The sequence below is a fragment of the Trypanosoma melophagium genome (assembly GCF_022059095.1).
Source record: "Trypanosoma melophagium isolate St. Kilda chromosome Unknown ctg22segment0, whole genome shotgun sequence".
NCBI classification, from domain to species: Eukaryota; Euglenozoa; class Kinetoplastea; order Trypanosomatida; family Trypanosomatidae; genus Trypanosoma; species Trypanosoma melophagium.
The window spans coordinates 376,152-398,941 of record NW_027125152.1 but is presented as its reverse complement, the minus strand read 5'-3'; the positions used below and the strand labels follow the sequence as shown (position 1 = coordinate 398,941).

General features: G+C 45.9%; 13 protein-coding genes across 14 annotated transcripts; all 13 read right to left on the bottom strand.

Annotated features, from left to right (window-relative positions):
- Positions 1 to 447: 447 nt before the first annotated feature.
- On the bottom strand, positions 448 to 793 carry LSM04_002298 (uncharacterized protein; the record flags this gene model as incomplete). The annotated part of the gene is made up of 2 exons (XM_067334661.1): positions 448 to 658; positions 741 to 793. 2 exons carry the CDS (start codon positions 791 to 793, stop codon positions 448 to 450), a joined length of 264 nt encoding a protein of 87 aa, XP_067191640.1.
- Positions 794 to 1,630: 837 nt separating this feature from the next.
- Positions 1,631 to 2,368, bottom strand: LSM04_003662 (Ribosomal protein S2; the record flags this gene model as incomplete). The annotated part of the gene is made up of 1 exon (XM_067334660.1): positions 1,631 to 2,368. The coding sequence occupies one exon, from the start codon at positions 2,366 to 2,368 to the stop codon at positions 1,631 to 1,633; it is 738 nt and encodes a 245-aa protein (XP_067191688.1).
- Positions 2,369 to 2,761: 393 nt separating this feature from the next.
- LSM04_007405 (uncharacterized protein) lies at positions 2,762 to 5,326 on the bottom strand (the record flags this gene model as incomplete). Its single annotated transcript, XM_067334659.1, has 1 exon — positions 2,762 to 5,326. One exon carries the CDS (start codon positions 5,324 to 5,326, stop codon positions 2,762 to 2,764), a length of 2,565 nt encoding a protein of 854 aa, XP_067191798.1.
- Positions 5,327 to 5,557: 231 nt separating this feature from the next.
- LSM04_005430 (uncharacterized protein) lies at positions 5,558 to 6,841 on the bottom strand (the record flags this gene model as incomplete). Its single annotated transcript, XM_067334658.1, has 1 exon — positions 5,558 to 6,841. The coding sequence occupies one exon, from the start codon at positions 6,839 to 6,841 to the stop codon at positions 5,558 to 5,560; it is 1,284 nt and encodes a 427-aa protein (XP_067191743.1).
- A 744-nt stretch (positions 6,842 to 7,585) lies between these two features.
- Positions 7,586 to 8,881, bottom strand: LSM04_009057 (uncharacterized protein; the record flags this gene model as incomplete). The annotated part of the gene is made up of 1 exon (XM_067334656.1): positions 7,586 to 8,881. The coding sequence occupies one exon, from the start codon at positions 8,879 to 8,881 to the stop codon at positions 7,586 to 7,588; it is 1,296 nt and encodes a 431-aa protein (XP_067191840.1).
- A 549-nt stretch (positions 8,882 to 9,430) lies between these two features.
- LSM04_003906 (uncharacterized protein) lies at positions 9,431 to 9,776 on the bottom strand (the record flags this gene model as incomplete). Its single annotated transcript, XM_067334655.1, has 2 exons — positions 9,431 to 9,641; positions 9,724 to 9,776. The coding sequence occupies 2 exons, from the start codon at positions 9,774 to 9,776 to the stop codon at positions 9,431 to 9,433; spliced, it is 264 nt and encodes an 87-aa protein (XP_067191698.1).
- An 837-nt stretch (positions 9,777 to 10,613) lies between these two features.
- On the bottom strand, positions 10,614 to 11,351 carry LSM04_007295 (the record flags this gene model as incomplete). 2 transcript variants are annotated; one of them, XM_067334653.1, is made up of 2 exons in its annotated part: positions 10,751 to 10,799; positions 10,858 to 11,351. In XM_067334653.1, 2 exons carry the CDS (start codon positions 11,349 to 11,351, stop codon positions 10,751 to 10,753), a joined length of 543 nt encoding a protein of 180 aa, XP_067191793.1. The 2 variants fall into 2 exon arrangements, with proteins under 2 accessions (XP_067191794.1, XP_067191793.1); XM_067334654.1 differs by having other exon boundaries at positions 10,614 to 11,351.
- A 484-nt stretch (positions 11,352 to 11,835) lies between these two features.
- Positions 11,836 to 12,438, bottom strand: LSM04_008623 (uncharacterized protein; the record flags this gene model as incomplete). The annotated part of the gene is made up of 1 exon (XM_067334652.1): positions 11,836 to 12,438. One exon carries the CDS (start codon positions 12,436 to 12,438, stop codon positions 11,836 to 11,838), a length of 603 nt encoding a protein of 200 aa, XP_067191829.1.
- A 738-nt stretch (positions 12,439 to 13,176) lies between these two features.
- LSM04_001931 (uncharacterized protein) lies at positions 13,177 to 14,049 on the bottom strand (the record flags this gene model as incomplete). Its single annotated transcript, XM_067334651.1, has 1 exon — positions 13,177 to 14,049. The coding sequence occupies one exon, from the start codon at positions 14,047 to 14,049 to the stop codon at positions 13,177 to 13,179; it is 873 nt and encodes a 290-aa protein (XP_067191627.1).
- A 652-nt stretch (positions 14,050 to 14,701) lies between these two features.
- LSM04_001099 (VHS domain) lies at positions 14,702 to 16,033 on the bottom strand (the record flags this gene model as incomplete). Its single annotated transcript, XM_067334650.1, has 1 exon — positions 14,702 to 16,033. The coding sequence occupies one exon, from the start codon at positions 16,031 to 16,033 to the stop codon at positions 14,702 to 14,704; it is 1,332 nt and encodes a 443-aa protein (XP_067191599.1).
- Positions 16,034 to 17,358: 1,325 nt separating this feature from the next.
- On the bottom strand, positions 17,359 to 19,260 carry LSM04_002712 (Kinesin motor domain; the record flags this gene model as incomplete). The annotated part of the gene is made up of 1 exon (XM_067334649.1): positions 17,359 to 19,260. One exon carries the CDS (start codon positions 19,258 to 19,260, stop codon positions 17,359 to 17,361), a length of 1,902 nt encoding a protein of 633 aa, XP_067191652.1.
- A 349-nt stretch (positions 19,261 to 19,609) lies between these two features.
- On the bottom strand, positions 19,610 to 21,406 carry LSM04_006285 (Initiation factor eIF-4 gamma; the record flags this gene model as incomplete). Its single annotated transcript, XM_067334648.1, has 1 exon — positions 19,610 to 21,406. One exon carries the CDS (start codon positions 21,404 to 21,406, stop codon positions 19,610 to 19,612), a length of 1,797 nt encoding a protein of 598 aa, XP_067191767.1.
- A 222-nt stretch (positions 21,407 to 21,628) lies between these two features.
- Positions 21,629 to 22,267, bottom strand: LSM04_009148 (Vacuolar protein sorting-associated Vps28; the record flags this gene model as incomplete). Its single annotated transcript, XM_067334647.1, has 1 exon — positions 21,629 to 22,267. The coding sequence occupies one exon, from the start codon at positions 22,265 to 22,267 to the stop codon at positions 21,629 to 21,631; it is 639 nt and encodes a 212-aa protein (XP_067191845.1).
- Between the last annotated feature and the right edge of the window lie 523 nt (positions 22,268 to 22,790).

Here is a 22,790-nt window from a genome sequence, read left to right as displayed (position 1 = left end):
GGGAAGCCAATAAGAAACAAAACACAATCACATGAGTTCACACCCCTCTTTCCGCACACCAAGCGACCACACCTAAGAAACGACTGCAAACTCACACAACACAATATCACACTCTTTCGGCCGTACATCAGTAGCCTCACCCCAAACACCACATCAAGCACCTTACAAACACAAGGAATTACAAAGTCTTACTCGTTACACCCTTGGCCCTCCTTCTCATGCATGTCGTTCCACCTCCACCCCACTCATCACAGGAAAGCACCACCGACACACCAACCAACAAAAAGTCCTTTTAGAAAGGAATATATACCATACTCGAGAGGAAACAGGCACATTAGTGCATCCATAAACACCGACGAGGAAACACCTCAGTCACCCGTCCGTGTCTAATCAGGCGAGATCACCACAAATCTGGGACTGCCATAAACACCACACAATAACGCGCACTCATCGAAGTTCCTCCACCGACATATTGTCCGGCAGACGGCCCCTCACCGTTCGTGCCCCAAATGAATCATGGTCACATCTTGGTGTAACAGCTTCTTCGGTCTTGCCAACCTCCATAGGATGGTAATGCTCCCCAAGTCTCTCCCACACCCTTCCCACACATGTTTTCTTACAACAGCAGTGAAACCATGTCTCCCAACACTTCCGCAGTCTGTCGAGAACAGGTACTTCTGCATCAAAACGCCTGCAATAGGACCACAACCAGTGAATAGTTCACCCCCGATAGGCCTCACGATGCTGGCAGTGTGTTGATGGGGGCCCGCTGCTTCCGCTGGCTGCACACCATTGACTGTTGTAAGGAGAAATACACCGGTTTCCAAAACACAACCCCCAACAAATAAGAGTCAGCAAACCAAATAGAGCTATGTGCACACAAACAAAGGGATGGAGACCTCCACCAACAGGTGGACTTCCCCCACCCCACCCAAACACAAACATAAGCTCTCATAAACTCAGACACCAATGAGTCTTTGGCATTCTTGCTTCCTACATCTCTTCGCTTTGCTGCACTCGAAAACAACGTGTTGGAAAAGAACCCCTCGTAATGGGGAGATCTTCACCCAGACACACGTCCAATTCTCATGACTGATGAAACGGCAAAACCATTAAAGTAACCAATGTTTTCCAGCAGCGGACTCACAGCCAATTGGAAGAGATGACACACACACACACATACGGCACATCCAGCAGCAGTTCCACAGCATCAACTCTGCCGACAGTCAAAAGCACAGGAAATCCATACTACCACATGACATGCTTACCCAATGCTAACATCAAGAGAAGCAGACGAACACAAGCCTATAGCCATGCATCATGCTGTCGCTACATCTATCTCTCTATATGAGTCTAGATCCATGAAATGGGAGAGAGAGAGGAACGAAAGAAAGAGGATATAGAGACAAGGGAAACAAGAGAAATGTGTGAACAGATATGCGAGGGCGACAGACCGCCGCCTCCAACCCCAGTATGCCAGGGCATGCAAACAATGTATTATGTGAGGACGAGACAGGCATTGTCAAGATATCACACCGTCGAATGCGCGGGGCCTCTCCTCAGAGTTGCGAAATAAAACAAAAAACGAAGGAAAGAGTTATTGTTCCTCACGCCATGCAGCTGCATCTGCTCACTGCTCCCAGGCGTTGTTGTCGCGCTCCACCCAGCCGAAGCCCTCGTCCACCTCGGCGACCGGGTCGGCGATCTGGTTGGCCTCCTCGTGCTTGAGGGCCTCTTCGGGGTCGCGGTAGAAGAAGAGATCGACCTTCACGTCCCATGGCACGCTGCGGGGGATTGTGCCGCGCAGGCGCAGCACCTCACGAGCCAGCAGCCAGTACATCATGCTGATGGAGTAGCGGCCGCGGTTGTTGCACGGGATCGCGATGTCGACGAACTCCAGCGGGGCGTCGGTGTCGCAGAAGGCGATCACGGGAATGTTCACAAGGCTGGCCTCACGGAGGGCCTGGTGGTCCGTGCGTGGGTCCGTGACCAGCAGCACGCGTGGCTGCATGAACTTCTTCTGGATCTGGTTGGTGAATGTACCAGGGATGAAGCGGCCAGCGAGGAATGATGTGCCGACGAGCTGCGAGAACTTGAACACGGCGCGCTGTCCAAAGAGACGCGTGGAGCACACGGTGACGTCCTGTGGGTTCTCCACAGCCGCGATGACGCGAGCGGCGAGGATCAGCTTCTCCCACGTCATGTGGATGTCGATGATGTTCGTGCCGTCCTTGGTGCGGCTGTGGATGTACTTCTTCATGGCATTGCTGCGGTTCTTCGTGCCAAGGTGGCAGTGCATAGCGACAAGCTTCTGCACGTCGCTCTCCTTCATGCGGAGAACCTTAGCGCCGGATTCCACGGATGTCATCGCAAGTAGTTTGACCTTGGGTACGTGAGTAGAACTGTGTTCAGGTGGTGAAAAGGGAATAAAAGAAAAAAGAAAAGAATAAACAGTACTAGTATAACACAGCCATGGAATAAGTCACCGCCTTCGAGCATACGTCGGCGTGCAAAACCCTCCTACGTACAAGTGGGAAAAAAATGCACATCTGCGGTCTGCAGAGGCGTCAGTGCTAAAATAATCATGTACTTTACATGTTTAACATCCTTGGGTGGTGTAGAGGGCAACACCGCCCCAAAGCAATGAGAGAGAGGGAGAGAATACTAGAAACTGATGAATGAATGCACAAACGCCACATATACGCTGGATAAGGGTGAAAACGGTCATTGTTATCGTCATGCGGGAGAGACCCTCTGCGTCTCAGACTTTTCCCTCCAGGGTGCCGGGCGACTCCCTGTCACCGAAGAGACCCCGCGAGAGCTCGTCGTTGCTCATCCGCATTTCGTAGTACTTCCGCTTTGTCTCGTGCAGCTCACGCCGCAACCGCTCAGCCTCGTACTTCAGCTCCGCTATGTGTGTGGACGTCATGTTGAGCTCCGACGCCTTCTGCTTCATTACGGAGCTCTCGTGCTGCAGGTCCTTGTGGCACACATTCAGCCGCTGCACCACCTCCAGCCCCGGCTGTCGTGCAAGGATGTTCTGCAGCTCCGTCACGAGGCGCTGCTTCTCCTGCAGCTCCATGTCCGTCTCCACACACTCCTCTGATTTTGTGATGAGGCGCCGCTGCAGACGCGCGATCTTGCGCTCGAGCTCCTCCGGCGTGGGGTCCCGGCCCTCCGCCTTTTCCCAGCGCAGCGCGTTCTTCGGGTTCTCCGCCTCCTCGGTGAGGGCCTGCACCTTGGCGCGCTCCACCGTCAAGTCGTACTGCAGTTGCTTGAGGTCTTCCTTCAGCTTCTCCGTGTGCCGCGCACGGGTGTGGGCTACCATGGACTGCCGCTTCAGGTCCTCCATCTTTAGTCGCAGGAGACGCATGTCCTCCTGCCGTGCACGGCACGCGGTCTCGCCCTGACTCAGCATCTCCTGCTGCGCCCGCACCTTCTCGTACAAGAGCGCGAGCTCGTCATTGCGTCGTATCAGCTGCACACCCAGGTGATCCCGCTCCCCACTCACCTTCAGGAACTGCTGCTGCTGCTCGCTGAGCTCCCTATCACATTGGTTGATCACCTTCACGAGCTGCTTAATCTGCTGGCTGATGTTTTCGCACGCCTGGTGGGTGTCGTCAAGGAGGGCGGTGCGCTCGTTAACGAGCTTGCGCATCTTCGTAAGCTTGTCCTTGGCCATCTTCTGCCCGCTTGTCTCCTCCTGCAACTTCTTCTCCTTCATCGAGAGTTCGTCCTTCAGCTGGCGGATCTGGTGGTCCATCATGCGGAAGTTCTGCCGCAGCTCCACCACCTCATCCTGAGACTCTATGAGCTTCTTAGCGTAGAGATTTCGCTCCGTCCGCACCTGCTCGTAAATGCTCTGCTGCTTCTTCAGCTTCTGTTCGCTCTCCTCTATTAATTTCTGCGTCTCTTCGCAGGTGACGGTGGCGATCTTCAGCTCCTCCTGCGCTGTGGCCTGCTGCATCGTCACCTGCGACACCTCTTGCACGTACTTCTCTCGTTCCGCCTCCAGCCGCGTCACCGTCTGCCGCAGTCGCGCATTCACCTCCCTTTCCCGCTCAATGGCGGCCTCAATCTCCTGCTGGCTCTCCACCTCGTTCGCAATGACACTCTCAATGAGCCGCATCTTCTCCCGCTCCCGCTCACTTTGCTTCTTCAGTGTCTCCTGCTCCTTCAGCAGCATCTCGTGTGCGCGTCGCAGGTTCTCCCTTTCCCTCCGCGCCGCATCGATGCGTTTTCCTATTGTCGCCTTCTGGTGCTTCAGGTTCTCATGGTCCTTCCGTATGTCATCGTTCTGCTGCAACAGGCGTCGCAGCTCCTTGAAGTCGTTATCCCGCACACGATGTGTCCGCTGCTCCTCCGCGCGGAGCTCTACTGCCTTCTTCTCCGCCTCCGCTATCTCCCTCAGAACCTCGCGGTGACGTTCGTTCAGTACCTCTGTCGTGTCCAGCGCATCATCGTACGACTGCTGCGTGTGAAATAGCTGCCTCTCCGCCGTTTCCAGCTTATGAGCCAGCGACTGCCGCTTGGCCTGGTCCTCCTGCAGCTGCGACCGCAGTGCGTTCACCCCGGAGGTGAGGCCTTCCTCAAGCTGCTCATACGCCTTGAGCTCCTTGCCGCGCTGCTGCACAAGTAGAAGCAGCTCCCGCACCTGCACATCAGCCCGTTCGCGTGCCTTCACCTCCTTATCGTACTCCTGTTGTACCGTCTGCTCGCGGTCGGAAAGGCGGCGCAGCTCCTCCTGTTGCTCCAGCATCTCCGTCTCGATCTCCTTTCTCTTGCCCCCCACATCATGTATTTCCCGTGTGAGGCTCTCCATTTGCTTCACCAGCTCATCGTACTCAATCTGTATCCGCTTCTTCTCTAGCTTCAACTCCTCCAGCGTTGCGGTCTGCGTGGAGGTGAGGGCGGTGCCGTTATCTATCATCTCCTGCAGCGAGGACACCTCTTCCCGCAACTTCTTTATCGTGTCCTTGGCGCGTGCGTCCTTCTCGTTGGCGGCGTCCACCATGCGCCATGCCTTCTCGATCTCCTTCTTGAGGGCCTCAATAGTGCTGTGGTCGCCCTGCGACAGCTTCACCGCCGCCTGCATCTTCGCAGCGTTGCTCATGAGCTCCTGCGTCAGCTGCTGACAATGCCGCACCAGACGCTTCTCCGACTCGTGACTCTTCTTGAGTGCACGGTGCAGCTTCTCGTACTCGGCACGAAAGCGACCAAAGCTCTCATGCCCCTCAAGGGCCCGCATCGCCTCGTTGAAGTCGTGCTCCAGGTTGGCCAGCACGCCATCCGAGACGGTCACCTCTTCCAGCTTCGCAGACGCCATTCTCACTACCCAGCGCTCCTACAACTGTCACAACTGGCGCTCCCTATAAATATCAATCCTTTATTCTCTAAAGGCTACGACACAAAACAGAAAGAGGGAACAACACAGAGACGCAACATATAAATCCAGATCAAAGGATACCCAAACAGAAATACACAAAGAAAAAGTGGAAGAAGGAAAAAAAAAGAAGGAGAAACCAGCTGTTGCACCAGGAGGCTGCGTCCCAAGATCCTACTTCGGTCCAGCACCAGCGTTTCCCTCAGCATCCTCCGCAGTCCCCGGCGGAAGTTCCTCGACAGGACCGCGGATGATGAACTCGCGCCTCAGCGCCGCAAGCCTATCGTCGACTCCGGCCAACACTTCATCAAGCTCCCCACGACTAGGCACGCGTCGTTCGAGGTCTTGCAGCCAATCCTTCACCTCATCAAACGCCCCCTGCAGCGAGCCCTGCAGACACTGCTCATTCAGCACCTCGCCGTGTCGCCGGAGAGTCTCGTGTATGGAGGCAACGTCTTCCTGCAGTAGCGTCACCTTTCCCGGCAGGCCGTCAGCCACCTGGGCAATCTTCTCAACCGCCTCCATCGTGTCCTCCACAAGTTCCAGGTGCTTGCCGCTAAGCTCACTGTGCACAGCGTGGATCTGTTCACAGGTCTGCTTCACGTGACTATTCAGAGTCTCCTCTATGTGACACCTGGTCCGCTCCTCGGAGACACGCAGGGTGGCATCAGTGTATGCCGTCTGCGCCTCCACGTTGCGTCGCACGGCATCCAGCTCCTCCCGCAGTTGCCGCACGGCCTCATCTATAGACTGAAGCGCCTCGCGGCGAAGCACACTTTGCTCTCCGCTACACTGCGCCTTGTGACTCGCGAGCCTCTCTTCAACGCCATCGCGCTGGCGCTGCACGGCCGCAGCCAACTCCTCCCGTACCGACCCCAGCTGCTCCCCCAGAGTGCGCTGCAGCTGCTGTACATCCTCAAGCAATGGTGTGGAGGACACACGTTGCTGCAGCTGCAGCTGTTGCTGCTCGAGTCGCGCGATACACTCCTCCTGCCGTGTAAGGCGATCTCTATTGCCCTCCACAGTGCCCTCTATACGGTCGATACTCTTCTGCATGTCTTCGAGCCTCTGGTTTGTCGCCGCCGTGTGGCGCTCAATGTGTTGTCTAAAGTTCAATAGCACGTCACGCAACTCACTGCTGAGAGCGTCATGCATTGTCTGCATTGTCGTTAACGGTGCCGTAACCGCCTTCGCGACAGCACCAGCACATCGCGGCATACGCGCGTTCTCATCGCCTTCCCAGCCGCCAGCGAGGAGTTCTTGCAACTGCTGGTACATGGACGCCAAGTCGCTGCAGTGCTGCCGCTGCTCTGCGGAAACAGCTTGCCATTGCGCCCCCTGCTGCTCCTGACGTTGCCGCAGCAGCGCCACAGCGTCCTGCAACTCGTCCAGTCGTTCTGAGACGTCGTGCTGCCCGTGCAATAGCTTGAGGCGCTGGTCCACGGTGCGAAACTCCATCCACCGCCCCTACAAGCAAATCCACGCTACGACCATCGCAGTCACGAGAACGTAGAGAAAAAAAGAAAACGAAAGAAAGAAAAAGGAAATAAGAGAGCAAGCATGCATGACCCCGGCCAGATCACAAACAACACTTCCACACGGCATCCACACAACTGCATGGCCAACAGGGAAACCAATTTCGTCACTAAACTGAAAAGGGAGGGGTACAGATTACGAGCAAACCCCCTCCCCCCACTACACCGCACTGAGTACGCATGAGATGACAGATATGTGAGTGAGTGGCTGCTAGGCTGTAAGTGTTTGCGAGTCACCCCACACGAAAGAGACAAACGCACCGCAGACAGCAACAGCGCCTCCCCAACACACCAGGCCTCTTGTGGGCAACATCATCATCGTTATCCACCATCTCCTCTCACCTTAGGCATCTAGCTCATGCAGCGTTCTCAGCAGATTAATCTACACGCCGTCTATTTAAACTACCACAGTTCCCCAACTACTTGAATTATCACACTTGACCTATATACTCACAACACACACACACACATGCGCTACCTCACCACACCACCCTCTAGTGATGGTCACATATATGCACTCCATGACAGCAGTACTACATACCCAGACACCCAAAAAATATCCACTCCCCACACCCCATACTATCCCATCCCATCTCAGTCCCAGCATATGTGTGCGTTCTGCACCTGCTTCTCATCTACCCGTTTCTACAGTTCCCAAACCGCACCACTACCAGCGGAAGTCGTTAAATATATTGGTGATATCCATGTACGTTCCGTGAAGCTTGCTATCGGAGGAATCATTGTTGTGCTCCGCGAAGAGCTTTACACTAGGTAGCGGAGGACAAAGATTGTAGTTCTTGTCGTCAGGGCGGTTAGCAGGGGACCAGCCCTGTGTGATGCGTGTCAGCATGTGGTGGAATGGCTCACGCCCTTGGATGAAGTCCTTCACCTTTGCCCGCACTGCTGGTGGCAAGTCCTCGTCGAATTCCACCATGAGTGTATCCAGCTTGCCCATCTGGTTCTGAAAGTGAACCACCTGGTCTCCATAGCGGGACATGTTGCGGTAGGACTCCAGTACACACTCCTTGTGCAGCAGAGAGGCGTAGTAGGGGCGTTTCCACTCAAATTTGCTCACCTTGCCAAGTTTAACCGCCGGTGCACCTCCCCACAGCTCTCCATCGCCAATCTTGGTGTCTGCAGTGACAACGCTACCAGGGAGAATGTGCACCATTGTGCCCGTGGTCACACCCTTCATGATCTTTGTGTTGTGACCTATGCGATTGAAGGGGCCAATAGAGCAGCTGTCTAGAAAGCAGTTTGGCTCAATGATCGTATTCTGCATGATGCGACAGACACCATTCATGCCGTCCCACTGCTGATAGGGGTTGATGGCCTCATGGCGCTGGTATGCCAGGAGGTCTGTAGGGGCATCACTCACAATGCACGTGTTTTCCATCACCTGCACACCCTCAGCAATGTACACACAGTTCGTGTCCCCCTTCACCGTGACACCCTCCATAATTACAGAGCCCACGCCAACCACCACCTGCCCAATCAGCGACGCCGTCTGTCCAATGTACTCTACCGAGGCCTCCACAGAAGCATGATAGTTGTTCGGCACCTTCTGGTAAAAGTAGAGCTGGGCACACACGCGGTTCATTGAGAACGGCTCCAGGTAGCTGTCGTACAAGACCTGCATGAGTCGAGATCCCTTGGAAATGGGACCATAGTCCCCATAGGAGAGCTGCATGAAGGCACCATCGTAGTGGTTCATCGGGCCCCACTGAATGAGTGCGATGGGGTGCCTCGGATCCTCCGGGTCTGTAATCACACCAGTGCGGTCGTTCATGTTTGTCATGGAGGTGCCGCCCTGCATCGTGAGCGTCTCCACCGGCAGCTGTTTGATCCAACTCACCCATCCGGGCCCCGCGTAGCGCCCCTCCATGTGGCCCCAGAGAACATCGGGGTGTGCCTGCCCAATCGCCTCGGACGCTACGTACCAGGCGAGCGTCCGCCGCAGCATCTCACCTAACGCTCAAATGATCTACTCACTTCACAGAAACACCAGACACAGAAGAAGAACCAAACCAGGAAAAAGATAATACCCCAAACAAAGAAAAAAAAAGGAAGGCCAATAAGAAACAAAACACAATCACATGAGTTCACACCCCTCTTTCCGCACACCAAGCGACCACACCTAAGAAACGACTGCAAACTCACACAACACAAGATCACACTCTTTCGGCCGTACATCAGTAGCCTCACCCCAAACACCACATCAAGCACCTTACAAACACAAGGAATTACAAAGTCTTACTCGTTACACCCTTGGCCCTCCTTCTCATGCATGTCGTTCCACCTCCACCCCACTCATCACAGGAAAGCACCACCGACACACCAACCAACAAAAAGTCCTTTTAGAAAGGAATATATACCATACTCGAGAGGAAACAGGCACATTAGTGCATCCATAAACACCGACGAGGAAACACCTCAGTCACCCGTCCGTGTCTAATCAGGCGAGATCACCACAAATCTGGGACTGCCATAAACACCACACAATAACGCGCACTCATCGAAGTTCCTCCACCGACATATTGTCCGGCAGACGGCCCCTCACCGTTCGTGCCCCAAATGAATCATGGTCACATCTTGGTGTAACAGCTTCTTCGGTCTTGCCAACCTCCATAGGATGGTAATGCTCCCCAAGTCTCTCCCACACCCTTCCCACACATGTTTTCTTACAACAGCAGTGAAACCATGTCTCCCAACACTTCCGCAGTCTGTCGAGAACAGGTACTTCTGCATCAAAACGCCTGCAATAGGACCACAACCAGTGAATAGTTCACCCCCGATAGGCCTCACGATGCTGGCAGTGTGTTGATGGGGGCCCGCTGCTTCCGCTGGCTGCACACCATTGACTGTTGTAAGGAGAAATACACCGGTTTCCAAAACACAACCCCCAACAAATAAGAGTCAGCAAACCAAATAGAGCTATGTGCACACAAACAAAGGGATGGAGACCTCCACCAACAGGTGGACTTCCCCCACCCCACCCAAACACAAACATAAGCTCTCATAAACTCAGACACCAATGAGTCTTTGGCATTCTTGCTTCCTACATCTCTTCGCTTTGCTGCACTCGAAAACAACGTGTTGGAAAAGAACCCCTCGTAATGGGGAGATCTTCACCCAGACACACGTCCAATTCTCATGACTGATGAAACGGCAAAACCATTAAAGTAACCAATGTTTTCCAGCAGCGGACTCACAGCCAATTGGAAGAGATGACACACACACACACATACGGCACATCCAGCAGCAGTTCCACAGCATCAACTCTGCCGACAGTCAAAAGCACAGGAAATCCATACTACCACATGAAATGCTTACCCAATGCTAACATCAAGAGAAGCAGACGAACACAAGCCTATAGCCATGCATCATGCTGTCGCTACATCTATCTCTCTATATGAGTCTAGATCCATGAAATGGGAGAGAGAGAGGAACGAAAGAAAGAGGATATAGAGACAAGGGAAACAAGAGAAATGTGTGAACAGATATGCGAGGGCGACAGACCGCCGCCTCCAACCCCAGTATGCCAGGGCATGCAAACAATGTATTATGTGAGGACGAGACAGGCATTGTCAAGATATCACACCGTCGAATGCGCGGGGCCTCTCCTCAGAGTTGCGAAATAAAACAAAAAACGAAGGAAAGAGTTATTGTTCCTCACGCCATGCAGCTGCATCTGCTCACTGCTCCCAGGCGTTGTTGTCGCGCTCCACCCAGCCGAAGCCCTCGTCCACCTCGGCGACCGGGTCGGCGATCTGGTTGGCCTCCTCGTGCTTGAGGGCCTCTTCGGGGTCGCGGTAGAAGAAGAGATCGACCTTCACGTCCCATGGCACGCTGCGGGGGATTGTGCCGCGCAGGCGCAGCACCTCACGAGCCAGCAGCCAGTACATCATGCTGATGGAGTAGCGGCCGCGGTTGTTGCACGGGATCGCGATGTCGACGAACTCCAGCGGGGCGTCGGTGTCGCAGAAGGCGATCACGGGAATGTTCACAAGGCTGGCCTCACGGAGGGCCTGGTGGTCCGTGCGTGGGTCCGTGACCAGCAGCACGCGTGGCTGCATGAACTTCTTCTGGATCTGGTTGGTGAATGTACCAGGGATGAAGCGGCCAGCGAGGAATGATGTGCCGACGAGCTGCGAGAACTTGAACACGGCGCGCTGTCCAAAGAGACGCGTGGAGCACACGGTGACGTCCTGTGGGTTCTCCACAGCCGCGATGACGCGAGCGGCGAGGATCAGCTTCTCCCACGTCATGTGGATGTCGATGATGTTCGTGCCGTCCTTGGTGCGGCTGTGGATGTACTTCTTCATGGCATTGCTGCGGTTCTTCGTGCCAAGGTGGCAGTGCATAGCGACAAGCTTCTGCACGTCGCTCTCCTTCATGCGGAGAACCTTAGCGCCGGATTCCACGGATGTCATCGCAAGTAGTTTGACCTTGGGTACGTGAGTAGAACTGTGTTCAGGTGGTGAAAAGGGAATAAAAGAAAAAAGAAAAGAATAAACAGTACTAGTATAACACAGCCATGGAATAAGTCACCGCCTTCGAGCATACGTCGGCGTGCAAAACCCTCCTACGTACGTGTTACTTCTCACATATTTTTTAATTTGTTTACGTGTGTAAACAGTGCATGTAAAATGGATGAAATACAGAGATGTAATAGTTGCTTTCTGTTTCGTTTTCGTGAATAATGTTTATTGGGGCACAATAGAGACATTAATCTCGTAAAAACGAAAGAAAAATAGCAAATATGGCAGTTCAATTTCCCAAGAACTAGAATTTGTGAATATTATGGTAAGAGGTATTGGGAAAATTTTTCAATTTGTTTAAGGAAAGGAAAGGAGGGAAATATATGAAGGGATATTGTGTATTAGTATACAAATCTCGTGTCTTTTCTCAAGGGGGTTATATATTTTTTTTGGCATTTATAATCCGGCGTAACTCCTCATTCTGTTCCATTAGGCGTAGGATAACTTTGTCCTTCTCTTTTAGTTCAGCCCGCAAAAGTTTATCTGCGTTTGTACTTTGTATAACCATCTCATGACGGAGTGTCATGATCATTGCGTCTCTTTCCCTTAATGCCTTATGCAGAGAAGCGATGCGATCGTTATATTCACTCAAATTTGAAGTTTCACTTTTGTTATTATGAGACTCTTCTTGGTTAACACAATTCCGCAACTTGCGTAGTTCCTCCGTCCCTGTATACAGTGCTAGTTGATTGTTTGCCAAATCTAGCTGAGCAGCCAATTGATTTACAACAGATTTTAGAGTGTTGACATTGTCAGTCAAAACACGATTATTCCTTTCAACACACTTTATTCGTACCATTAGTGCATTTGTATCATGATCAATAGTGCTTAAAAACGACTTATCCTTTTCTTCTTTACTTTCTTGGGTAGTACTTTTCTCTTTTGCTATTTCTACTTCTTTCATATCACCATATTTTTGGTGTAATAAAGTCACAGGAGATGCAGCTGCGTCTTGTTTCCTGATATTATTAATATTCATCATTATAATTTCGTCCACACACGCGCACAAATATATACATATTATATATATATGTATATATACAACCTAATCTTATACTTTCACTCCTCTCCGTTCTGGATTATTTTTTTTCTTGTTCCTCCACTTCCTGTGTTTTCACCCCTACGAAATTCCCATAAATGCAGAATCTGTGATAGAGAAAATTGGAGAACAGTACGATCATATTTTTTATGAGGCATCTACCACTTCCATCTTTGTCTTCTCAAGGAAAAATAAAAATTTAATACAAGGTGGTGGAAACAACCCCACACAGCAAAAATTGAATTTACCCGTGTCGTGGGAGCCCAATTGATAGATACTATTGTTTTTTTTTTTTTTTCTTAGCCCAGGGAAAATATCATTTTAAAGTCATTTGAAAAGAGATTAACTATGTTAAACACCAGCAGAAAAAGAAATATGGGAATATAGGGGGGCAATAGAGAGGTTTCGATCTATTTTCAGAGTGCGTTGTCTAAAAAATAAAAAAAACTTATCGTTTCCCCCAATTAGTTGTTTCCAACCATAAATACTATATATATATATATATATATATATATATATATATAGCTTATAGAAAAGATAATCGCTTGTCGGAGAAATATACACCTACTACGTGGGAAGGATATTCTGAATTTCAAAACTCCATTGTTCCTTCCTAGAATGTCACTTTTTCACTATAAACATATCTGTATATACACACTTCCTGCTATTCTTCTCAATTTAACTACTGTCTTGAGAAGAGAAGACAATACCAAACTTAGGTACTGCAGCAACACCCCCGCGCAGTAGTGTAGAATAACTCATAGTGATCTTCCACATATCAACCAAATTCTTAACAATACTTAATGTAGCTTCCTCATTAACAAGATTCACATTCATCATCATTTGTGCCCCACAGGATGAGCGAGAATCAGCACCAACAATAAAACGGGACTTTTCCGCCACAATTACAGCACTTGCAAAGCGGTTCACTGGAATACGCATATGCAACGCAATCCCATGTATAGCATTGTACTTGGCAACTATATCCCCTCCCTTCACTGCATTACAGCCAACACGGGAAAAGGCAAATGTGTAGTCTTTCACACCAGTGCGACTTGGATCGTATATTGTACTAACACCAATCTGATCTCTTGAACTAAGACGTGTGGTAGCCGTAATTATAGAATTAAAGCCGTCCAAAAATTGCGACTCACTGGTAAAGGTAAAAGATGGATGAAGTAAAGTATAGGCGAAACTAGGTACCATTTTTTCTCCAACTGTTTCTTCTCTAATTCCTTCTGGTGGTTCTGCTAGACGCAATTGAAATAAATGTTTTTGGTCCTTTGTCAACGTTTTCCATAGTATGCTTGGAAGGAAATCACGCCATGTAGCCTCTGGGTTAGAATTGAGATCTGCAGTTACGGCGAGATTTCCCTTTCTATAGGCAAGACGCACACCGACACCGGCTGGTGTGGCAAATGGATACCCGTTAAGACAATTGTCAGGAACACTTCCCTCAATAGCGTTAAGCCGCCAACGATATTCGTACGAACCTTTTTTTGCATACTGTTCCACTGTGTTAACTAGATTTGTGAAGGTTTCAGGAAACATATTGCTAGTAGTATTGTTTTCTTATTATTGTTGTTGTCGTCGTTGTGTGTGTATGTGTGTTTGTGTGTTTTATATGAAATAAAGGGTGAGGAATAATTCCTTTATAGTTTCGTTTAGTGATAGTAAATGGCAATATTAAGATCAAATATTCTAAAATAAATAAAAAAGATCCCTCAAATCTATATGTATTTCTGAAAAAAAACAATCATAAAAAAAGAACATAGTCAACATAGAAAGAAGCATAGAAAAAATAATAATACATGTAGTTAACCAAGAGCATCAAATACATGAGATATCTAAACTTACAATAAAGAAAAGACAAAACGAGCATATGTAAAAAAAAGTCTTTTTTCTTTTCTTCTCCTTTTTCTTCGCGATCATTCAGTAACACAAGATAAAGGATTACATCATAAGATCGTTCCCGTAAACTGTACGAAATGGGAAAGAGCAATGCTAGTGAAAACTTAAGGTGGGAAATCGTAAATGTCAGCATAAGCAAATTCAAAGACAGAGTGTATCGAAAAAAAAAAATATTTACCGTAATACTAGGGGTTCTCACAGAGAGAACGTTTGGTAATAACAAAAGATACCACATACATGCCTCTCTGACTTTTTGCTTTGTTTGCAAATAGGAAATATATATATATATATATCAACTAGATCTTCCTTCCAAAAAGGCATCGAAGTCATCCTCTGCTGAGGGTGACTGCTCATTCTGCTGTCCTGTTGGCTCTCCTTGTGTTTGTTGATTTTCATTTTCTTTTTCTTCTTGTGGTTGTTGCTCTATTGTTTCCTGATCTCCGGATGATTGTACCACTTCCTCTGTTCCATTCGAGGAAGGAGCGGTGGCTTTTCCCGCTGTTGTTGTTGTTATTGTTGCTGCTGCTGTCTCAAATAAATCATCTATCACGTTATTTGTGGCTCCTTGCGTCTCTGTGGGCTCAACTCTTGAAATAGGCGGCATTTGGACTGCGGCTGGTGCGGCCATTTCACTTTCTTGTTGTTGAGTAGGTGTTACAACTTTTTGTTTTTCTTGTTGTTGTCTTTGAGGAGGAGGAAGAGTTGTTTTGGTGGAATCCGATTTTGCTCCATTTTGCAAACGTTGAAGGAGCGTCGTTTGACTATTAGAGATATCAGTCAGTACATCACGATTCGTCAGTTTTAAATCCGATCCAAGCAGTAATGATAATTTAGCATGATCGGAGGATATCTTTTTCCGGAACTCAAGAATAACATCATCCACTTCAATAGATCCATCCCCCTTTACATTAGCATTATTCATATACTCCGCAAACGTCGTGCAGCATTCCACCATAGCGGCGAGTTGTTCATCGGTTGGGAAATTAACACCAATCGCATTTACAATAGGAGCCGTTGATTGCTGTAGTTGTGATTGTTGCTGTTGTTGTTGTTGTTGTTGTCGTGATGATTGACGTCTTATCTTCAGTGCTTCTATTCGCGTATTTGTATCGGGATGAATATTTTCAAACGCATTTGCCCCCGCCTCCATCCGTACATCATCGGAAAGAGATGCGAGAATGTACAATCGCCCATCCCGGTGTCCAGTGAACCAAATGGATAAATTTAATATAAGTTCCAACGCCGCATCTTTGGCCAATTGTTCTCGTTCTGTTACGCAGGGATAACGAATCGCAATATTCTGTAAATCCCGCAATAATCCCTTTTGCGAGGCTAATTCAATATGAAAGGCAATCACACAATGACGGACAAGGGCGTTTAATAGTAATACCGTGAGATATTGCACTTTGGCATCATTATCGGTAATGCGGCGGCGAATGGCACGTACAATATCGACAATAGCATCGTTAGATCGATTGACACAGTCGCAGAGATACATTAGAGTTTCTCGTTCGGGTACCATTAAGTGTGGTAAAGTGGCTTCTTCTACGGTTTCCATGTAATCATTTGGGAGCAGCCGCGATGCCTGATCCCGTACCTTTTCCATAAAGGAAAGGACCACCATTGCTTTGGGTTTATGCAAGTTTATTGGAATCCTTTATTTTTTTTCCTTTGTTTGTTTGGATTTATTCAGCTTCTCAATAATACTATACTTGTCTCCGGTGTATGTGTGTGTGTAAGTTAGTACGACTTCCCTAATGTAATACACGTGAGTTAAAAGAACAGAAAGAAAATTATTCTCTCTCTACCGGGTGAATAATGTTTGCGTGTTGAATATAAATACCAATAAATAAATATAAATATATTTGTGGGTGTATCTGCTTATTTTCTTTCCTTTCTTCTACAGAAAAAAAAGTAACAAAAAAAAAGTACGAATGTCACCGAATATACATGAAATATAGGTCAATAATACATCTCAATCACCGTTTATATATATATATATATATATATGTATGCATTTACTCTCAAGGCAAAGAGAAAGGAAACTACAAGCGTACTATGAAAAAAACAAAACTAAAGTAATAAAGCTACCAAAAAGTGACTCATCATCTACACGAGAAGAATACAAAAAAAGAAAAAACAAACAAACAAACACACAGTCACCAATACCATCATCATGAGTACAATTACAAATAACAATACCACTAATAGCAGTAGAAAACAGCAGATTCAGCAGCACAAAAGGAACAAAGTAAAAATAATAATAATAATAATAATAATAATAATAATAATAATAATAATAATAATAATAATAATAATAATAATAATAATAAAAACTCTACTTAAGTCTACAAGAAAATGTGTGTGTGAATTATTGTAAATTTTTTTGCATTCAGCCTCTCTCTCTCTCTCTTTCTCAAGTCTTTTCGTGTTTTTTCCCCCTTTCTTTCGTTCTTTTAGCAGTACCGTACGCTAATACCATTCCATGTGGGGGAAATAACGTACAAAAACAAAAAAAGTACAAAAATAATACAGGAATGACTGTTATAATATCAAGAGTAAAAAGAATACAAAAAACAAACAAACAGTCATTACAAGTATTAAAAAAAAAAAGTGTTATTCTTCTTGTTACCTTCTACTGCTAGCACACCTATTCTGTTCCAGTAATAGTGGAGTAATCCCATGTAAAATCCTGTTTGAATCGCTCTTTCTCTCTTTTCTAAAAAGTGTTTTATTCCAATTACAGCTAACAATTTCCCAACCCTCAAAATAGCAACAGCAAACACAAAACAGGAACAGACAACAATAGAGCAAAAATACTGTCACATTTTCAATTCCCTGTGACATCATCACATACAAATATTATATATATATATATATATATATATAGAGAGAGAGAGAGAGAGAGAGAGGGAAAGAAATAAATAGATACCAAGTGGTATCTTCACGCTACATGAGAATACACTGACATCCAGGAGGACGTCTCTCAAGTTCTTCCTGTAATCGTTTGTTCTCCGCTTCCACTTCTGCAATTTCCTTCTCCAATTGTGCAATACTCTTCTGCATTTCTTCTTTTTCTCGTGTTCCCTTTTCTGCTGCATATACCGTGCTGTATTCCTTCTCCACCGCACGACAACGATTCGCTGCTTTATCTTTCGTTTCTGTTATAACTTTTATATCTTTTTGTATGCGTTCATTCTCCGCTTCGGATGGTCTTTTATTACTTTTCTTAGCTTTTTCTATAACAATACGTCGTTGTTCCTCTGATGTGGCCGCATTAAATTTACGCATTTCTTCCAATTTATCTTCCTTTTCAATTATGGCTTTAAGACGAGCATCAAATTCGGCATTCTTATCAGTTCGTTCTTTTAATTTTTGTTCCATTGTTCTCAACCTGGCATTTTCCCGTTCCACCGTTTTCGCCTCCGCGACGGCTGCCTTTTCTGTTTCTTCCTTTTCCTTCATAGTTGCCGCCATCATTTTCTTCTTATTGTGTACCTGTTTTTCATAATTTGACTGATGCCATTTTGTGCGTAATTTATTTATCGCCAGAGCATGACGTGCTGCAGAAACATCATGTTCCGATTTTTGTAATTTCGTTTTACAGTCATGATGCACCGCCTCTTGTTTCATTAATTCCACCTCCCGTGCGTTAATCTCACTCTGTACAATTTGTGTAGACTCATTTTGTCGCACAATCTCCGTTTTAAGGTTCTTTACCTCATCTGAGAGATTACGTAATTCCATAAGTGCCTCATCTTGTATGAGTTTAGGCTTACATCGCAGTTTCATCAATTTCTTGGCAAGTGTAAGCGTCTGCATCGTATCACGTGTGTGTTCATAAAAAGGACTGACACAGCAGAGAAACGCAAGATTATAACCCTGTTGCAATAAATCCGGATAAAGTTTTGTAAATGCCGTTTCACGTGTGGGAACCTTTGCCAGTGGATTCTCCCCACTATCATGTTCCACCGCCACATCAATGCAGCGTTGAAAGGCAGCTGGCATATTACGTAAAAGTACAAAAAGAACATGAATACGCCTGGATTTACTTACCGCCTGTCCTTGCTGTTCGGGATCCTCAAACTCATATGTTTCGACAAAGCGAAGATTAACGGTATGACAGGAACTACGCTTCGACACCACTCGTGCAATTTGTCGCAGTAAGGTGTGCAACTCTGATGGTTTATTCACCGCCACACGTGTGGCGCCTTGTAATTTAATTCCCTCTACGGCATCATTTACAAGTTTCATCTCATCTGTATTATTTGCATTTGCATTTGCTGCTGCGATTGCACTCGCAGGACTTTTACGTCGCTGGGAGAGTAAATCCACATACGTCTCATTCGATGAAATATCAATCGCCTCCACCTCACAGGAAAGCGTACTGTTCTCCCGCTTTTGTCGTTTAAAGGCGGTAAAGACATCATCAACAAATCGTGGAAGAATCCCACGATTCACGCCATCCACATCATCGCCGTAAAGTGAATAAACACGTCCACTTCCCGTCGCGCCAGTCACGCAAAACGCCGAACTGTAACCCTCCACCAACTGCGGTAGTAAAGGCGTGACCATCGCATCATAGACATCCTTCTGTGTGTGTACAACACGCTGTGGGCGTTCCTCATCGCGGAATGACCACAAAACGTGATCGAGTTCAAATTGACCATTCTTACGTGCGGTAAATCCATTTACGGCGTCCAGCACGGTAAGTGTGTGGGAACCGTCCCAGTCGATTACTTCACGTGGAACGGGACTGTCTTCGGGGCAGACGGTGGCCTCCGCCTCTGTGAAGGGGCGCACACGCACAAGTACATGAGCCTTTGTGGGTTTGCGATTTGGATCTTCCATAATGGTGTAATTGTTAGAAATGGATATTTCTTTGTTTTGTTTTTATTTATTAAGTGGTTGTTGGTTTTGGCTTGGTTTTCTTAGCCTTGGGAGTTTTCTACGGCGAAAAGAAAAAATCTGCTATAGTGTACAACAAAGAATAGGCTTTTATATATACAATTGTATGTATAAATAGATATATACATATATAGCACAAACAAAAAAGAAAAAAGAAGGAAAAAAAAAGATAAAATTTGATAAATGCTAAACCAAAAAGAAGATTCATAATTATATTATAGAATGTGCGCGCATATTAATATCTCTATTCACTTTTTTTTTCGCTCTCTGTCCTCTTCCATCTTCCGTCTTCTTAGACGTATTCCATCATATTATCTCGTGGACGTTTCTTATTCATATTGCCACCACTTCCACCATCATCACTGTTATTATTATTATTGTTACTATTCAAATGTGTCCCCCGTCTCATGCTGCGTAATTCCTCCAATCGAGCACGCAGTCCAAATCCCAACTCACCAACTCCCATCGCTTCAAACATATTCACCGCCCATTCTAACATATCTTCTGCAGAACCAATAATAGGAAATAGTTTTGTCGTACTAGAGCGAAGTTCCCTATCCTTTTCAAAACGTTCACGTACTGTTCGCATACCAAGTGTCTCTACTAATCCCTGTAACAGCCATTGAATCATAAGACGTTGGGATACATTACTGTTAACAATATCAAACACGAAAAGACACTTATGCCATGGAATAGAATTTGTTCGAAGTAAATGCGTATAGATTTTACACGTATATTCAATCTGTTTTTCTTCAAGATCCTCTGCATTTTCATATCGTAATCGAAAAGCTTCGGCAAAAAAACCTTGAAACTTCGCATTACTCTTACATAAACGTTCTGCCACCATTCCATACACATTTTTATACGATGACTCTTCACAACAGCCTTCAATCACCATAAAACACACCGTACGTTCTGTTTGTGGCTGCATTGTTTTGAGTATCTTATGAACCACCTCATCTGCCCTAACACTACTGCGTAAAGCCATATACACCTCCTTTCTTACCTGTCGATCATGTTCATCAATTAATTGTTTCGGTGTATCTACAGAAACTTTTCCTCCTTGTTCTTGTTGTTGAGTTCTTTCCAGTTCTTCAGCCTCCTCATCTGCCTCCTCTGCGGCTGCTACTTGTTCTAACAGTTCTGTTTCCCAATTCTCACCAAGAATGGCACGTCGGGCTGTTTCATACACTTCCTCATGTGCCTCATACTCCTTATCAAATACAAATCGATCTAATTTCTCCTCTGCATCCATTGTAGGCCCATCATCTAAATCTATCTCAGTATGACACTTCTGTTCACTTAACTCCACTAATAACAATTCCGGTGGAATAATATTTGCTGTAAACTTGACCCGTTCCCATTCTTGTACTTCACGCAGGCAGGATTCTAGGAGTGTTTGCGCCCGTGGTGAGAGGCGCCAGGCATCACTGTCCATTGCCAACATATCACGAAAAGGCGTTAATACGTGTTCATGAAACTCCGCCACATTACGTTCAGACATGGATCGAAACGTTTCTCGAAAAATTGCCGCCGCCTGATCAATATCATCATTATTATTATTATTATTATTACTATTACTATTTGGAGTATTGCTTTGGTTTCCATCACCATCCGAGTTCCCAGAGGTCAAATGGGTGAGAATAATTTGATAAATAAGGTCTACATGCACAACATTAAATATATACAGCCAAGCTAGAAAACGACTCACAGATCGGAGTGCGGTCCAATCTTTACGACGATAATACCGCCACCATTGTACTACAAGTCGTTTAAGTAATAACAAACCAATAGCTGATAATTCCTTGTTTACACAACTTACAAGAGCGGCAAAGACATTCGTAAGATCTGGATCCGCTAATTGTGCTCGCATTAAACTACGACACAAAAGGCCACGACCACGTATAATATTTTCACGAAATAGTTCTGTAACGGAGACTTGAAGATTATCCGCACTTACACGATTGATAATACCTGTGATACTACGATTAAGGGCCTGCCAAGCCTCACGTTGTGTGGCTTCATTAGAGATATCATTATTATCACTTTCATCTGCGCGCTTACGGTGTGGGGGTACATATCTAGACATTAGAAATCTATTATTTCCTTCCCCCTTTTTTTCTATTTTTTTTTTTGTGTTTTATTTGATTATATCATTAGTATATATAAAGGAAAATATAAAGCAAAAGGAAAGAAATAAATAAATAGATACAGATATACAAGAAGAGAAACTCAAAAAGAAATAAATTAAAAAACTCTTTTCGTTTTACTCTGTTGCCTCTCTTTTCCTTTTTTTCTCTTTTTTACAACTTCATTGTCTTGCCACTACACCTCCACTGGTATCACTGAGATATCCGTGAAAAGCTTGATAACCACGTTCTAACACAAAGGCAAACTCACGAGTGTCCTTTTCATTTAATTCATCTGAAGCATTCATAGTATCTAACTTATTTTTCCACGAGAGAAGACGCTGAAAAAAATCCAAATCCTCTACATTCAATCGTTTTAAACCCTGAATAAGATCTGTAAGAAGTGTGTACAGTTGATCCACCGCCGTTTGTTGTAATTTGAGAGAATCCATTAATGTAATAAAGTACTGTCCACATTCAAGCACTAAACGTGGATCAACACGACCAGCTTGTTGTTGTTGTTTTGCAACCTCAAATCCAAGTTGAATACGTGTACGTGCTGCTGGACACTTTGAACCGTAATTCTCCCAGAAAGAATCAATAGTGGTATAGTACGGATTACTTCCTTGTTCAAGGTGAGAAACCGTAGATTTATACTTTTCTAACAAACGATTAATAGTAGTATCATACTGTTGCTGTGTAATGAGATCCCGAAGAATAGCCTTTTCAATCTTTTCAATAGCCACAATAACAGCAAATAGATCAGCAAGATACTCTACGTGTTGCCGCTCTCCTGGAGAAATAGTAAATGCTACTTCCATTTTCTTTTTTCTTTTAATTGTTTTGTAATTTTTATTTCTTACCTCACCTCTCAAATCTTTACTGGTATTGGCCGTCACTACTAATAATAAGATACTTTTAATAAACAACTATTTTTCTTTCCCTCTCTCTCTCTCTCTCTCTATATATATATATATATATTTGTGTTTATTTGTATCTATCTATCTCCTCACCGGTATAACCAACCACTACACACACGTACAACTTCAGAGAGAGAGAGAGAAAGAGAGAGAGTATACAACAAAATGTCAAAATGGAAAAGGAAAAAAAAAACAGAGATGAGATAAACAACTAATATTACACACAAGAAGAAATAAAAAATAAAAAGAATACATAAATATTTTTGCCACGCCTGTGATTTTTTTTTCTTTTCATCGTTCAGGGCCTAAAAGTCAACGCCATTAAATAATAATAATAATAATAATAATAATAATAATAATAATAATAATAATAATAAAACACTGTTGAGTCGAAAAATAATAAGGGCAATACTAAAAAAAAAAC